General features: G+C 39.4%; 1 protein-coding gene across 1 annotated transcript in view; it reads left to right on the top strand.

Moving 5' to 3' along the window:
- The first annotated feature begins 308 nt into the window (after positions 1-308).
- gmds (GDP-mannose 4,6-dehydratase) overlaps positions 309-17124 on the top strand; it is a 172488-nt gene continuing 155672 nt past the window's right edge. Inside the window, exons 1-4 of the mRNA XM_038715078.1 lie at positions 309-528; positions 13067-13111; positions 14602-14689; positions 15357-15466. Of these exons, the coding sequence (XP_038571006.1) occupies positions 430-528; positions 13067-13111; positions 14602-14689; positions 15357-15466 (342 nt within the window). The 5' untranslated portion in view covers positions 309-429. The remainder of the gene's footprint in view (positions 529-13066; positions 13112-14601; positions 14690-15356; positions 15467-17124) is intronic.

Here is a 17124-nt window from a genome sequence, read left to right as displayed (position 1 = left end):
ATGGATGGATGGATGGAAGATTTATATCTGCATCAGTTTTTTTTAATAACCACAAAAAAATACTTTTAACTGTAGGCGATCATAGGGATACATACATGGAAAGCATTTGCTTTGAGATGTACTACTTAAGTAAGACAGCCACACACTGTGTCAGGTAAAACAGAAAGCTGCCTTTCTCCCTCCAACCTCTAGGCGGCGCTGTGCCCAACGACCTCCAGACTCTGCTCTCTTTAATGAAGTCTCCTCCACTGCTCTCTTCCCATTGGCTGGTGTCACGGCCGCTTCCTGCTACGTACCGCAATTCGCAGCGTTGTGTACTTTGGTTTACGGATGCTGAGGAGGGCCGTTTGGTACTCACACTGAAAACACTCAGACGGGTTTTTGTCGGTCAGTTTTGGCAACGGACTGTAAGAATCCCGCCGGTCACAGATGGCCGAGTGCTCCGAGCCTTCGTCCGTCAGCTCCGCGGTGAACGGAGAGCCGAAGAAGGAGAGGAAGGTGGCTGTTATCACCGGCATCACCGGGCAGGTAACTGTTAACGCCACCCATTCAAACACCATCTGATTACGAGCTGCTTTTAATGCAAGCAAACGTCCAATTGCTCCTGATTTCTTTTCTAGCAAGGGGGGGACGTTTGTTTATAGTTCCCGGAAGCGTTTACAGTCTATATTTTACACTTGTGCCAGGTGCTACATCCCAGCCTGTCACTATTTAACCCCCCTCCCTACAACGTTATCTTTTCTGTCTTTTGCCTCTGGCGTTTGAGGTGTGTTAATCCATTATATTGACTTAAATTAGCTACATTACACACACACACATACACATACACACACACACACACACACACATACATACTCACACACACACATACATACTCACACACACACACATACATACTCACACACACATACTCACACACACACACACACATATACTCACACACACACACATATACTCACACACACACACATATACATACTCACACATACACACACACATACACACTCACACACACATACATACTCACACACACATATACATACACACACACACACACACACACACACACACACACACACATATACATACATACATACTCACACACACACATACATACTCACACACACACATACATACTCACACACACACACATACATACTCACACACACACATACATACTCACACACACATACTCACACACACACACACATATACTCACACACACACATATACATACTCACACATACACACACACATACACACTCACACACACATATACATACTCACACACATATACATACTCACACACACACACACACATACACACACACACACACACACACACACACACACACACACACACATACATACTCACACACACACACATACATACTCACACACACACACATACATACTCACACACACACATACATACTCACACACACACACATACATACTCACACACACATATACTCACACACACACATATACATACTCACACACACATATACATACTCACACACACACATACACACACACACACACACACATATACATACATACATACTCACACACACACACATACATACTCACACACACATACTCACACACACACATACTCACACACACACACACACACATACATACTCACACACACACATACATATACATACATACATACTCACACACACACACACATACTCACACACACATACTCACACACACATACTCACACACACACACACACACACACACACACACACATACATACTCACACACACACACATACATACTCACACATACATACATACTCACACACACACATACATACTCACACACACACACATACATACATACTCACACACACACATACACATACTCACACTCACTCACTCACTCACTCACTCACTCACACACACATACTTTGGATGTTTGGACGTTTTGGCAGGTGTATTTATATCATGATGACGTACAGTAGGTTTTAAGATGTCAGATTGTCACCCGCCCTCCTGCTTCTCTGCCATCTTTACATTATGGACCACCATGGAAATAAGTCTTTAGTATAGTATCATAGTATCGTGATATTTGCCATGGCAATACTGTATCGATACACGGACTCCAAATATCGATATTTTATTATATAAGTTGCAGATGGGACTTTTAACTTTTTGGTACTAGAATGATAAAATCTATTGCTTTTTTAGTCCACTAGAAAACTTAACAGGACCATACATCACTTGTAACTAGACTAATCCTTCTTAACTAAATTGACTACTAGTTAAGTTAGACTGCATTATTTTGCTTTGTGAAAACCCAAAGATATTCAATTGACTGAAGAAAAGGAGCAAATCCTCATTTGAGTTGATGAAACCAGAAAACGACGCAGTTATCACAATAGTCGAGTAGTAGTTTCAGCTCTAACTGGAAAAGTGTCAAGTTATCCTGATAGAGGTTGTAGAATATTACATATAACAATGCTATACACTATAAAATATAACCTTGGTATGGTGATTGTTTGCTAAATCGCATATAAGATGACATTTTATGAGGCCAAACTCATTTAAATAGCCATATGTGTTAGCTTGCAACTTGCTCAGAATAGCCTAATTACTTTGGAAAAGAGAAAGATAATGTGATAAGAGATGGTGTAGAAAATGTGTTTGCTGCCTTGCTGAACAGTAAACTAAATTCAGACTAACTGCTCAACATGCCTCTCACAAAGGCGGCAACAGATGGATTTGAACTCTATAGTTTTGTTATGCGGAGTGTACATTCAGTGAGAGAAGTCAGAATCACGGGAAGTCTCTGATCTGCCCTGCCTTCTTCCTTCCACTCCAACAACACAGTAACAATACAGTAGATGACTTATCGTATGGAAGTTTATTTGAAAGTTTTCCCTCAGTCGATACTTTACTGTATTTTATTGCTCGTGTCCTACAGCTACTGTTTATCGGTTTCTGTACCCAATGAAGATACTTCTATTGGTACCTAACTTTGCATGTCTGCATACTTTTACTTTTTAAAAAGTGGAATGTTCTTTGAGTTAATTAAACCAATACATAATCATGATTTTAGTCTGGTCCCACCAGTTCAAATGTCTCTCTTCCCAGTGGATAAACCTGCAATAATAGATTTTTTTGGCCACTTGGGGACAGCAGAAACACCTCAGAATTGTCATTTGATCTGTTAATATAAAAAGATTGTTTATAGTCGCTCTAAAGCAACAAGTATGTTTTGAGTTGTGTAGGTGTGATAAACCTCCTAAGACGAGAATGCAGCGGCAGAGGGGATGCTGATGTTCTCGGGCTGAAGTCCTTTCAGAGACACTTTGCCTCCTGACCACGACCAAAACCACTGAATGTATTTCAGTTTGACAGCGTATGTACATGTGGGTGTAAGAGTTACCCATTTGATGGAAGTTATTACTGGTGATATGTGGTTAGTTTAGTTTGGTGTCACCTTTAGTGGAGAAATATTATTACATAGCTTTTCTCTACATATATTTTGTTTGTTAACTTTGACTAAGATTAACATTGTAGAAGCATCTAACTGTATGAGATCTATGGGGAGGCTGACTTCACAATGATATTAGTTAGCAGCTGTAGTGTGAAACATTTGTCATGTTTGACACGCAGCACTCTAAATGTGCATAAACAAAACATCTGGAGAATGGGCAGAGAGACGTGGTAGCTTGTCAGAACTGGCCTTACTGGTATTATATATAAAGGGAATGACATCAACATGGCTCAGTGGTTAAATTACATTACTAAAGTGATGATGTTGTCAAGGATATTAGCTATCACGCTACTCTTTATGGCTTTGGTTGTTGCAGTTTCTTTGCCTGGAGGTTTGGAAACCGTGTCATCGCCATGGTTACAATAGGAAAGGGCAAGGACCCATAATTCATTCTGTCACGAAAAAAGCCAGAGCTGAAATTGAAAAAATATGTTAAATCCATGCAGTGTTGGGGTTAGAGACTGAGAATAAAACATTGTTTTTTTTTACGGAGGTTCATAAGTGTTTTGAGTTCATTTTTAGTTTAATCCATATCATCTGATACTTGCGTATTTCATACTGTTAACTCAATAAATCCTTATACAATTGCAGAAAAAAGAATTTTTTTTTTTTTTGTGCATGTTTGATCCTTTTTTAGTTTTATTTTATATTCAATGGATTGGTATTTAGTTAGTTATTAAAGTTACACACTTTATCATTAACTCTAAAATGTACTGCCTTAGTCTTGTATATAATTTTCATAACTTTATTAAACCCCAAATTGAGAGATCCTTGGTTTAAATCAGTATTGTTCAGTGAACACAAAATTCATGGTTTTATATGACAAAGATATACTAATACTATGTCAGAACTTAGGAGTGACTTATGGGCTATAATTCCTGCTGTAAAAATGAAGGCTGTCAGTCCTCCATGCAGCCATATAGACTTTTTACTGTAAAACAACTCAGATTTGGAAACTTGTAGAGATTCTGACGTACTGTTTTGTATTAGTACATTGCAAACAAAGTTGCAATATTTGGATTTATATTTATATTTGTACAAGTACATTGCTTTGTCAGGTATTTGTATTTTTACATATATTGCACTTTTTTTTCAATGCATATTGTAAAATGTTCCATATAAATATCGGGAATAAAACTTGGAATAAAACTGATAAGCCATGATGGAAGATTTTATCCATATTGTTTGTTCTTTTAATTACCACTTATGTATGGCATCATTAGACATTCAGTATCACTATTGCTGCTGTTTTCAGTCATGTTAGGTCCAACCTTCCACTTATCTGTTCCTATAGTAAAGAAGCGGCTCTGTGTTCTTTAGAAAGCTTAATCTTACGTACACCTAGATTACACTTTGATTTTCAAGACATTTAATCAGTGGTAAGATGAGCAAATCAAACAAGCAGAGACTTGGGGGAGGTTTTATGGTATGAGGTGAAAGTTGTCCATTCCCAGAATGCAGCCCTGGAAAGACAACTATCGCATATCTTGGAAAGTCTTTTTCAACCTCGCATTCCCTTGTCAAGCAGCACTTTCCAAAGCTCCTTCTCTTCTCGCCTACTCTAAAAGGAAAGAAAGAATAACAGTGTTAATTCATTTTTATTCTGTCGGTCATGGCTATACTGTTGAATACTGAGAGCCCGTGCAGGAGGCAAGCAAGCAGGCATCTGGATAGACCATCTCAGAAGTCACAAGCCAGGGTGTCAGGGTCAACGTGATGCCATAAATCGCCTGGCTAACTACTGTTCATAAATTTCAGGGCAGCATGCTGCTCAGTCTGAATATCTTTGACTGCTGTCTCAGTGTGAAGTATTGGGCCGAGAGGGTGTGAGTTATGGGAGACCACCTCGGTGCCAAGGCCGAGCTGAAGAGCCGGGCAGGGGCTCTGGCTGATAGTGCTGTTTTATGATCCGGGGTTATGAAGAGGACAGGTTTGGTCTCTGTGTTCGACAGTAAAACTTTATTTTGGCTTTGAGGTTCACACTTCTTTCTTCAGCCCTTCTGGTTGGGAAAACAACGCTTCACTGCTATACGACCCCTCGAGCTGTTTGATGCTCATCCTACAAGCCTCTTTTATTCATCCTTTGTTGGCGTTTCATGGACTTCTCTCATTCCTTCCTCGCCTCCTTCCATCTGAATTCGCTGTTAGCAGCACAGGATAGAATCTGAGCGAGTGCCAGCAATAATAATCATAAAGCTAAGAATCCGTGCACACATCTCCTCTGTTGCTCATAATGCTCCTGCTGATGGCTCCTTCAGGGCTGATTCTTCCTCTGAATGAAGTCTGGTAACTTGTAGTTAGACAGGAAATTCAGCTGCAGTTTGTAGTAAAAAGATGAATTAATTTAGGTAACAAGTGAACTGCATATGTCAGTCCTGGAGTTTACACAATAACTCAGGATATAATGATGTTGTGGTACAGGTGATTCAGTGATATACCACTTGGAGCTGAAGAAGCCTTAAAATAAAATGATAAGATCATTTGCCACAGGAATCATTGATATAATATATTCCTGTGGAAACAAAGCAAGGAAAGTTTTCATCTCTCATACATGTCTACTTTCATTAAAACGTCACACAGTCATAAACTTGCAAAACTCTAAATTACCAGGAACAGTACAGTTAAAGAATAAATAAAATGTCGCCGTTATGGGGCCAGAGTAGGACTGGATAATATGAATCTCTTACTACATAAATGTACACTTATTACAGCTATGAATAGATTGACCATATATCTACTCTGAATGCCATATAATGAAATGGAGAATAGCAGAAATAGCCAATAACATCTATCCTGAAGTTCAACCAAGTGGTCAGCCGAAAGTCCAGCCCAGACATGCAGAATCGTCAACCGATAATACTATAAATAAATATATATTTCATCACTTATTTTTCAGTAGCTTCATAAAATACAATTTGTTGCTGTGACTACTGATTTGCCTCTAGTTGTTTTCAGATGAACTGGTTTGACAGTTTGACTCACTGGATAGATCTAGTATGGCCATTGTGTTGTTCACCCTTTTGTTCCCGGATGCTTTATATTGGTTTTCTCTGGACAAGTTATGCTACTTAGTATCAATTGGCATTTGAGTGGTTCTACACATGCTTCAAGATATGTTTTTATTAAAAACCCTCTTTAACCCAGGGACTTTTCACTGACCAATAGAACCATAGTCTGATCTGATGGCAATTGAACAGCTCCACTGGAGCAGTTTGTTAGTGGTTGTAAATGAGGGAAGAATCGAGCACCGCCCTTTCACTTTACCCACACATCCTGCAGATTTGGGGACTAGCAACCTTCCAGTCACTAGTCCTCTGCTGCACAGTTGCACAGTGGGTGTGTCAGTGAACTGCCAGTTTCTTAAATTACACGTCAACCTAGTCTCATGGTGTCTTTTCCCGGATGTTGCAGCTCCCTGAAATGGACCCTGAAATTGCTCCCCATATGCTGCTGGAAACAACCTGACCTAATCTAACATGCCTGATGTCTAAAATAATAGCTTAGATATTTTTACTGAGACATCAGCTGTATCTGCAATATGTGTGTGTACAGTAACTGTGTATGTGGAGTTTCCTCTCTAAGTTGTGAAGCTATGCACTTCCTGTATGTATCCTCTTCTAGGCTTCTGATTTCTGAATAATATTGATACCAGGAAGTGCTGCTTATTTCAAAGACACGCCTGAGTGGGTCCTAAAGTAGAGGCTAGAGTCTCAGACTGCCCTTCACACAGCACACCAACTGTTCCTACTTACTGCTGTGTGTGTGTGTGTGTGTGTGTGTATGTTTATGCGTGTGCATGTGCTTGTGGGTGTTGTGGGCTGTGATTACAGATTCATTAAACCATATCAAGCCTAATTGCAGACCAGTGGCATGCTTCACAGTTTCTCCTTGCGGTCTAATGAAAGCACATTAAAGTGCTTCATTTGTATCTTATACACAATGACAAATAAATGCATGTACAGCCATGAATCACTACATGGAACATGCCTGCAGCCACACAGACTTCTTTAGTTCTTAGTTTCTTGCCTTAATGTTGGGCAGGTGATCTTACCCTAATGAGGTGTCACAGGTCACAGAGCACCTAGTGATACGATTAGGAAAGGCCCCAATAATTCACTATTCTACCACCAGGGGGTACTAAACTCATAGTGCTAGGGTTTATCTTCTCTTTGGCTGAAGGGGTGATAGTTGACTCTTTGAGGTTATGACTCTTTACTGCATTGTATGTTAAAATGCCAAATATTCTACTGCCTCTTGCTCCTCAAATGTGAATATTTGAAATCAACTTCAATGAGAGTAAACTGGTATCTATCTTGGTTTTGGGCTCTTGGTGATCGTGATGGTAATGTTTCGCTATTCGCTACATGACACCTTGTGACACCAGAGGAAGAACTTTGTCTCTAAAAAATGTTGCAAAAGTTAAAAATATTTCATCATAAAGTACAATTGTTAAAAATGTTCATTAGAATCATCAAATCAGCCACCGCTCCTCCAACTTTGATGTTTGTTATATTGTTTAGAACATTTCCCCGGGAAAGATTTTAATGGATGTTCAGTGTAAGAAAAGCTTCTCTATCATATTTTCTCACCATTTTAATATAGAAATTTACCCCTTTGTAGGAGTCTGTGTTTCAGACATCTTAAAAATGTTATTGCTATGCTATCAGTGGTGTTCCTAATAAGAGTTTTGGGCAAAGAAAGGACTGGTTATCGCACCTTAATCCTTGGGGTAGTTTTAACATTAACCACTCTGTCTTTTGTTACATGTAATATAGAAAACTGTGAAATAACAAAGCTTGGCAATAAATGCCCGGTCAGATTTCTAATCTCATTTATTTTGATCAATTTTCCGTGATCTTTGCCAGTTTTTGTATTTTATGTTGGCAAAGCCCTTGAATAGCTGCTAAGGTCATAACCTAGAACTGTTTTTGTATTGTATTAACTCAGGTATCGTATTGGTACTAGAATTTAAAAAGACACAGCTAGTGTCTAAGGCGTTTGTAGTGATAAACTCACATGTTGGTTTTTAAGGTGAAAGAGCGAAAACTGAATTGCTTTCCTGTGAGAAACACACACACAGCAGTACCACCGTCTGATACCGATGCGTATACCTCTTAATGAAACCACACGATGATGAGGTGATAATGATGATGATGATGGGAATGTTGATTGGATCTAATGATTGCACTCGGGGGGCAGTTCTGATGAGTGAACGTTGTTAACATTTTTTCGACACATGGACTGATTTAGTTTAACATCAACATCAGCTTTAGGTATTTTTTTTCCCTCTCTCCTTTCACCCTTTCTTGTTTTTTTTTTTCTCTGTTTCTTTATTTCTTTAATTCCATCTGAGAACTTTTAGAGAAAATAATATTTATAATTTATTAAAACATAACGCTGTGCATCCTAACAGCTTTACTTCTTAAAAAGTCTGAGCTTTTGTTTTTAAAGTACTGGAATGACTAGTGTCTGTAGTTACACAGTATATACCTGCACATTACTGGCAGAAATTAAAAATATATCCTGTTTGATTGTGCTTTCTTTGTGGACCCCAAGAACATGCACATGGGCACTAACACACATTTTATTTTTTTTTTACGTGTAATGACATTATTTAATTAAATTGTTTTTCTGAAAAGTTCTTTTAAGACACACTTTTGCTCTCCCTGCAGACAGTCCTCAACTTTCACAGAAGGGATTCGTTGAACACTCTCACAACGCCAGGGTTCAAATATGAGACAGTCATTGTCCTATACCTCAATTGACTTTCACCCTGCTGTTGCTGAACCAACCTGTCGGCTTATGTGTAGCTAAAGTAGAGAGATCATGTTGTGTCAAAAGCCAAAATGAGTCTTTGAGGAGTTTGTGGAGTGACATTGACCTGGCAGGTGAGCATGTAGAGGTGTGTTTGTGTGTGTCTCTAGCCCCCTGCTCAAACCAAGCGCCCAGCTCCCCATAACAGGAAACAGCGAGGTGAGGCCAGGGTTTATGGGCTAATACGGCCTCAAAGGAGCCTCTTGTTTTGAAACAGAGCTGCAGCTCTTCAGGCTTGTTTTCCATATTGGTCTGGCATGGAATGCTTTGACCCTGGCACAGGGGCCGGAAAACATGACACCGGCCGCAGCTTTGAACGCCGTGGGGACGGGCGAGGAGCTGCCATTGCTCGTACCCATCTCCCCCTCTGGGTTAAGCAGAAACAGGTTGGGCGCCAGTGCCAACCGACCGCACAACCTGCAAAAGCTGAAAATCCTCTTAAAAAACATTTAGAGAAATACTAAGGCATAAATAATTTTTTGTAAAACATTTTTGAATAGTGAGTCTTGAGAGATTGATAGCGGTTTACCTTTTTTAAGCCCATTTAATTTTGTTTCAGGGCAAAAATAATTTACTGAAGTTAGAGGTGTCTAAATCCAAAAGCCGTTATTTAGTAGGGCCACATGTTTTGGCTTACACCTACTTCAGGGTGTTACAGCAGCATCATGATATAGAACAATGTAATCAAGAAAACACCTGTTTAGATTTCATTGAAAGTTTCTGTATAGTAACCCATCAACAGGCCACATTAACCCTTGCAAAGGTAAACAAACATCATCAGATATGAGCATCAAAGTTAATTTTCAACCTCGGGGACAGTAGTTGGGCAAAATATCCCTATTTCCGATTTCCTGCTGCTTTCAACTGCATCTCACAGTCTTCATTAGTGGATGACGTCATGGTTGTAGGCCTCTTTTCATAGTAATTCTGACATGTCACAGTAGGACAAGCACAGGTTTAATTAAGGAAACTAATGATTGCTGAATTGCTCTTGGCTACTTTAGTTTCAGGGTCACTATCATGACTTACTGGGCCACTTTGTTAATGCCCTTAATAACGCATGCATTTCTTGTCTGTTATGAAATAAGCCTATCGAGCAAATGACAAATTACAAATGACAATCATGACATAATAACTTGTCATGGTCTCCATGAAAACTCCCACTGTGAGATGTGGTTGATAGCTCTTGAAAAAGCTAGTACGTATTTTAAACATTTTGATTTAAGAGAAGGAGGAAACATTAATAGCCCTTAATAAACATTCTGTGCCAAGTTTCAGATATTCAGCTACGCTGCCATTGTTTCTTCATTTCCAAAGTTAAAATTGTAATGCTTGATAGTGCACATTTTAAATCAACCCCTCTTTTAAAACTATACCTCAAAATTAGATGATGGCAGAGTAGATAATTCCCGCCTCAGGTCCCTGTGCACATTAAAAACCATTAGAACGGTGACACAATAGGAAGCTAGCAAATCCTAATAAACACACATAATCTCAGTTTCTTATGAGCCAAAGTACAAAAATTGCTCCCTGAATGCCTCAAATTCTTACAAAAAACAGCCAAATCAACAAACAGAAAAGTGAGCATCTTCATTAAACGTAATATTTTGTTTTGGCTGTACGGCACATTTACTTAATGGTACACTCTCATCAACCCTATTTCCAGCAGCGAGGAAAAGCTGTTTTTAGCAAACAAGCTTTGATAAACCCGCTGTATCCTATAGCCATCTATCAGGGCTGTGAGTTTGTCAGCTTGTTTTCTTCTGCCCCCTAGTGACCATAAATCTACTAATACCACTTGAATGCAACTCACTGTGAACTAACCTGAGAGATAAATTCTCTGCTGTTTTTTTTTCTAAACAAATATCTGAATGTTTCCAGCTTGTAGTTGTCTGGGAGTGTAAAGCTTCCACGAGCAAATCTCTTGTGTGGGCCCACCTGTACAGTCTCTGTAGGTGCAGGCTGTAATTTATCAATTAGACCATCCTGCCTGTTACTGAGTGCAGGTTCTTGGGTGTCCCCCAACCTCTAGCCCCCCTACACCCTTCCTTCTCTACTCCCTGCCCTACACCTCGACTGTTGCCCCCAGACCTGGAGAGGAAGCAAGCGGCTGGCATGCTGGCAGTGAGAGAATACGTCTGTGTGTGTAAATGTGTGTGCACATATGTGAGGGGGATTGAGGGATGGATGCCATGACTAGTTCGGAATGTTCCAGAATGTGCGGTCGGAAAGTCTGAGCAGGGAAAAAAGGCGAGGAGTAACATGGGTGAGGGGAACAAGACCTTATTGACAGGGCTCGCTCTCTCACACACACTAACACACACACACACACACATGCACACACACATTGGCCCAAATGTCTGCCCAAATCCCCTGATTCATGTGGATGTTACACCTAATGATCCCAGGACTCAGTGTTCAGCTTCAGAGCTTGTATTCCAACACCATAAAAGAGTTTTTTCTTTTACCACTCATGTCCATTAATGTGTCATGGAATTAACAAAATACAGGTTTACTTTCCAATAAATCACTGCACCACCAAGAAGAATTGTATTAAAACACCATTTAGAGGTTTTTTATAGGGGATTTCCTCCAAATGTTCTCTGTAAAACAATGAAATGATAAAAACAAAGAACATTTTAATAAAGCACAAGTTGCTTTCCGTTAAATAGGTACAGTAAAGCAACTTGTGCTTTATTAAAATGTTCTTTGTCCATCTCAAGAGCTCTCCATCTTGAAACAACCACACAGATGTTTGCCCTCATTTTACAGATTTTCCCATTGTGTTCTTGTTCTTACGTATTAAACACATACGTAACTTACGTAGTCACAGTAGCCACAAACATTTTTAGTCTTGATCCTCTGTGAATACTCATTATTTTAGACATCCTAGAAATGTATAATTTTTTAAATATAGATTTTTTTACCGGCCTAATAGATAACTTGGTGACCCTGTTATGAAACAGTATATCGGATTAATTGTTACACTGATATTTAATATGTTCCCTTGATAATGAAATCATGACAGATGTGTTCTGCATCGAAGAAAAATGTAATGAAAATGAAAAACTACTGATATGATTATATTATCTGACAACTTACTACATCACATTAGCCCATTATTAACCATTTTTAAAGGCTGTAACATATATTGACCCAATGGTATAATATAGTAATAATGTATATTAATAACACAGTCTAAAAATGAAATAACTTGCTATTAAATCAAAATCCATCTTACATAATCTATTAATTATGTTGTCAATTATTTGTGTTTAAACGTTTTACATTTATACTTATTTAGCAGATGTTTTATTATGTTTGTTTTTTTAATAAAACTTTATGTTGATCTTCTCTGGGATTTTTGGAAACCCTGTTCCCCCAACTTTGGTAGGTCATATATAAGGTTACTACTAGATAACATAAACAGCAGTTATTACATCAACATTTGGTACCTTCCTGTCTGTTGTTGGTAACTAAACAATGGAGCATCAGTGTTGACTTCCGTGGTCAGTTGGAAGGAGTCAATGCAAGTACAATAAAGTTTGGCTCCTAAGAGTGTGTGAATCATGTACACTTGGTGATATCTTGAATTCAGTTTGACCAAACTTAGGCAATGAATGTTTGATCGTGTTTGGTTGTGTACGAGAAACTCTTATCATTATGTCTGAACTACACACTTGTGTGTTTGCGATGCAATTTTGCATGTTGTAAGGATTTTCTTCTGTCTTTTCAGGATGGTTCCTACCTGGCTGAGTTCCTGCTCGCTAAAGGCTACGAGGTAAGAGAGATATCCCGACTGCAGACTGAACGGTACCAGGAATTGGTCCTTTGAAAGCTCAGACACACACATACACAGAAATGAATGCAGACATACATGAATGCCAACGAACACAAAGCCACAAATTCCATCGATAAGCTGGATACAGCCACAGCAGTGTGTGGGAGCTCCTGAGGGATTGTGACGTAACTTGACAGTCAGCTTCGAACACGGACTGAATCACACTTTACCATGATAAGACCCTTTGTGTCGCTTTGAGCCTGTTCACCCCTCACCTTTTACTCCTGGGTCAGACCATTAACAGGGAAACGGTTGTTATTATACGGTCATACAAGTGAGGTCAGTGGCTTTACCCTGCTGCATGATGTGTTTTCAGGAGCTCAAAAAGTCAACAGCCTGTTGATGGATGCAAAGGTTAACAAGCTGTTTCTGACTGACTGAAGCTATGCAAGGCTTCAGTGTTTCTTTCATACCCATGAAAAGTGACTTTACATACAACGCACTTTCAAAAACATTCATGTTGCACTAGCGCTCATTGTGTTTTCCTGACAGTAGCTGCATGACTTCATTTCCCCTCAGATGTGTCGCAGTGCGCACACACACACACACACACACACACACACACACACACACACACACACACACACACACACACACATACCTCCATCCCAGCATGCCTGGTCAGCTTCACCATCTGCTGCCTGGTTCAGAGACCGCACAGAGGAAGTGGACTGGGTCCAAGCTGGGGATGCTGCATGTATGGGGGGTGGCATTAAAGAGGAGCGTACAGGCTGGCAGGAAGTACACAGTGAATAAAGGAAGTGAGGTCAGGGCACAGCGTCCTCCCACTAATGGACTCCCCTTGGATCAGGTTCTGTTATCTTCCCTGAGCAGAGCTTCCTCACACCTCCTCCTCAGAACAGAGAGTACAGATCACAGGCAGCATTAAAAACACACAATGACACACAATATTGTTATGTCAACTTTTGCAATACAAAATACTGTTCTAGTCAAAGAAACTCAAATCAAAAATTTGAAGTAGGCCATTATACTATATTTGACATTTTTTCTTTTAAAGAAAATTACTGTACTGTAAATCATTAAAATCTTTCTATATGCTGCTAGTCAATTTTTTGTCCATGTGCATTGAGATTTGATTGGCAGTTACTGGCATGTTATCTCTTTTCTGGTCCATATGTGTAAATGTGGAGCTAATTAAACTCTTGCAGTTGCTTCACAGTAAAATCTATGATCAGCAGTGTTTTCTTCAGTGGTGGCTTTTACTGTAAGGAAGCTGCACAACGTTTGCGTACACACTAACAAGACAATCTGAAGACAACATCAACAAAGTTAACTAAGCATGATAATGTTGTAGTAATATTTATGTTAAAACTGAAGTGGTCTAAATAATTATTGTAACAAAAAGTATTATAAAGCCTGAAATGAATAAATCTCCTTGTGTCTATTTCTTCGGTCTTCTTTTCTCACAGGTTCATGGTATTTTGCGTCGTTCCAGCTCCTTCAACACGGGTCGCATTGAGCATCTTTACCAGAACCCACAGACACACACAGAAGGCAGTAAGTATGCTGTCTACACCATCAGTTGATTTGCAGAAAATCACCTTACAAATATTAAAGAAAATTTCTTTTGGTTTGTTGTTTTGTGAAATCTTGATTAGACATTTTATAATTCAAATACTTAGACATACCGTTTTATCATGTGTCTCTACTTTAGTTATTAATACGGGTACAAACCACAGTTGCCAGAGCTGCCAATAGCTGCAGCTCTGAGCACCAGTGTTAAAAACTGTCTGTCTTTAGGTTATTTATATTTAAGCTGTACGACAATTTGAATGAGAGCTTGGTACCTTGGTGAAAAACACCCTAGACTGCAGTAATGCTGTACTTAATGCACATGCACAGATTTACAAGATAAATCACAAGATTACAGCTTTCACAGTGACACAATGTCAACTGGTAGAAAAAAGTTATCATCACCAGGATCTGTTGGCTGTAAGCTAACACACAAAAAACAGCAGTGGCAGTTGCTGATTTTTCTTCTCGATTTTTGACATGTATAATAAGTCCAAAACAAACAAAACAATCACGGTAAGTGAATATGTGAAGGGCCAATAGGTGTGAATTACAGTAGGAACAAGCTTTTGTTTTTAAAAATGGAAATGACTGTCTGTTTGTATTTAAGTGAGTCCTGTTTTGCATGTGAGTGTGTGTTTGTCTTTGTCAGACATGAAGCTGCATTATGGCGATCTCACTGACAGCACGTGTCTTGTGAAGATCATCAACCAGGTGAAGCCTACAGAGATCTACAACCTGGGCGCTCAAAGTCACGTCAAGGTAATGTGATCCCAGAAACACATCTGCAGCACTCTCATGGATCTTTACTCTACGCAACACACTGCGGTCCTCCAAATGAAGACCCCCTTTCTGATTCGACTTTTCCAATAAACATTGTTCCCTGGAATCACTGCACATGAGTTTGTTTTGGAGAGCCAGACAAAGGAAAAGAGCTGATAACTATCTTGATAACAGAGAATGCATTCCAACAACATACGGTAATCATAGGGAATTTGTTTAGACTATTCTTATTGCTCCATCCAAGTGTGAAATGTGAAATGTTGTTATTTAACAGCAGCTTTTTAAATCAGGAAATACCATATTAACACTAGCCTTGTCTTGGATTTCATATTGGCCTATTGTTTGTTTTCTGGATTTTGTTTCCTGGCTAGAAACCTTGTGAACAGTGCTGTCCAGCAGCAGACTCTTAAATGAGTTGGATAAAGTGAAGAATCTTTAAAGAGGTCATATTATGCTTTTTGGCTTTCCCCCTCTCCTTTATTGAGTTATATGTCTTTTTTTGTGCATGTAATAGGTTTGCAAAATGAAAAAGCCCAGAGTCCAGCCCAAAGGGAGTTCCCATCTCCCACAGAAAACATTTCTCTAAACTGCCTGAAAACAGCTTGTTTGAAGTCCAGCCTTTTCCCTTTGATCCCTGTGATGTCACAGCAAAATGCGAGTCATGATGCTCGTCTAGCGGCTAGTCCGACACGCCCTCAAATACACTGGTGGAAAAACACTCTTAGCTTCAGCAAAGAGTGACAAGACGTCCGCCTGCTGCCTCTCCTCTCCCTTCTAAACACTAGCTACCTACCAGGCAGTCAATGGACATAAAGTTGTTTCTGTGATGTAGAGACAGAGCCCACTTATAACTTTAAGGATGAAAGATACTTTTGTTACAAATTAATAACTCCACCACTCTGAAACTCTTGCTCCAGTCCATGTTGCCAAGCTGGTAAGGGGCTTAATAGGCTACAGCTGAACCAAAGTCGTATTTACCGGCTTCTCACGACCCGCTCTACTCTGCTTCTGATTGGCTAGTAGTCCTTTATTAGGACTGCGAATGTGCAACTCCCAACAAAGATCATTTAGAGACAAGATGTATCACTCCAAAGCTAAAACGGAGCGTTCATCACACAAGGTGAAAAGAGGAGCTGCAGCAATGTGCAGTATGACAAAAATATTAGTCATTTTTTGAAATGTAAAAAGAAAAAAGTTAACTCATTGTTCTGTAAAGCTGCATGAATCAATTTTTGGCCACTTGGCGAGGGGATAACCGCCAGTAAAGACAGCCAGCGCTGACAGCCAGTGCTGACACATTATTGCCTTATAAAGACAAACAATTGTCTGTTTGCAGTTTCAGCAACATTCCCACTGGAATTGTGTCTTTGTTCAGTTAGGAACAATATTCACTTTACTTTTGGCTCTGATTTGGTCTCTGCTGACTCCTGTGAAAAATATTCTCAGCTCATCTAGCAGCTCTTTAGCTGCTAGATGGATGTTCTACTTTTTTTTCACCATTGTTACGACCCGGCTTGTTATGGAGAGCAGTAACATAAGATTGGGATTGAAAATGAGGTGGAACATGACAACTGGAATGGTTCTGGTTAATGTTATGTGTTTAATTAACCAAGGGAGTGCTTGCACAAGAAATACAA

This window comes from Micropterus salmoides, unplaced genomic scaffold (genome assembly GCF_014851395.1).
Source record: "Micropterus salmoides isolate LMB-PRFRI ecotype aquatic unplaced genomic scaffold, ASM1485139v1 Ms_hic_scaffold_13, whole genome shotgun sequence".
Classification (NCBI taxonomy): domain Eukaryota; kingdom Metazoa; phylum Chordata; class Actinopteri; order Centrarchiformes; family Centrarchidae; genus Micropterus; species Micropterus salmoides.
This window is presented reverse-complemented; position numbering and strand designations above follow the sequence as displayed.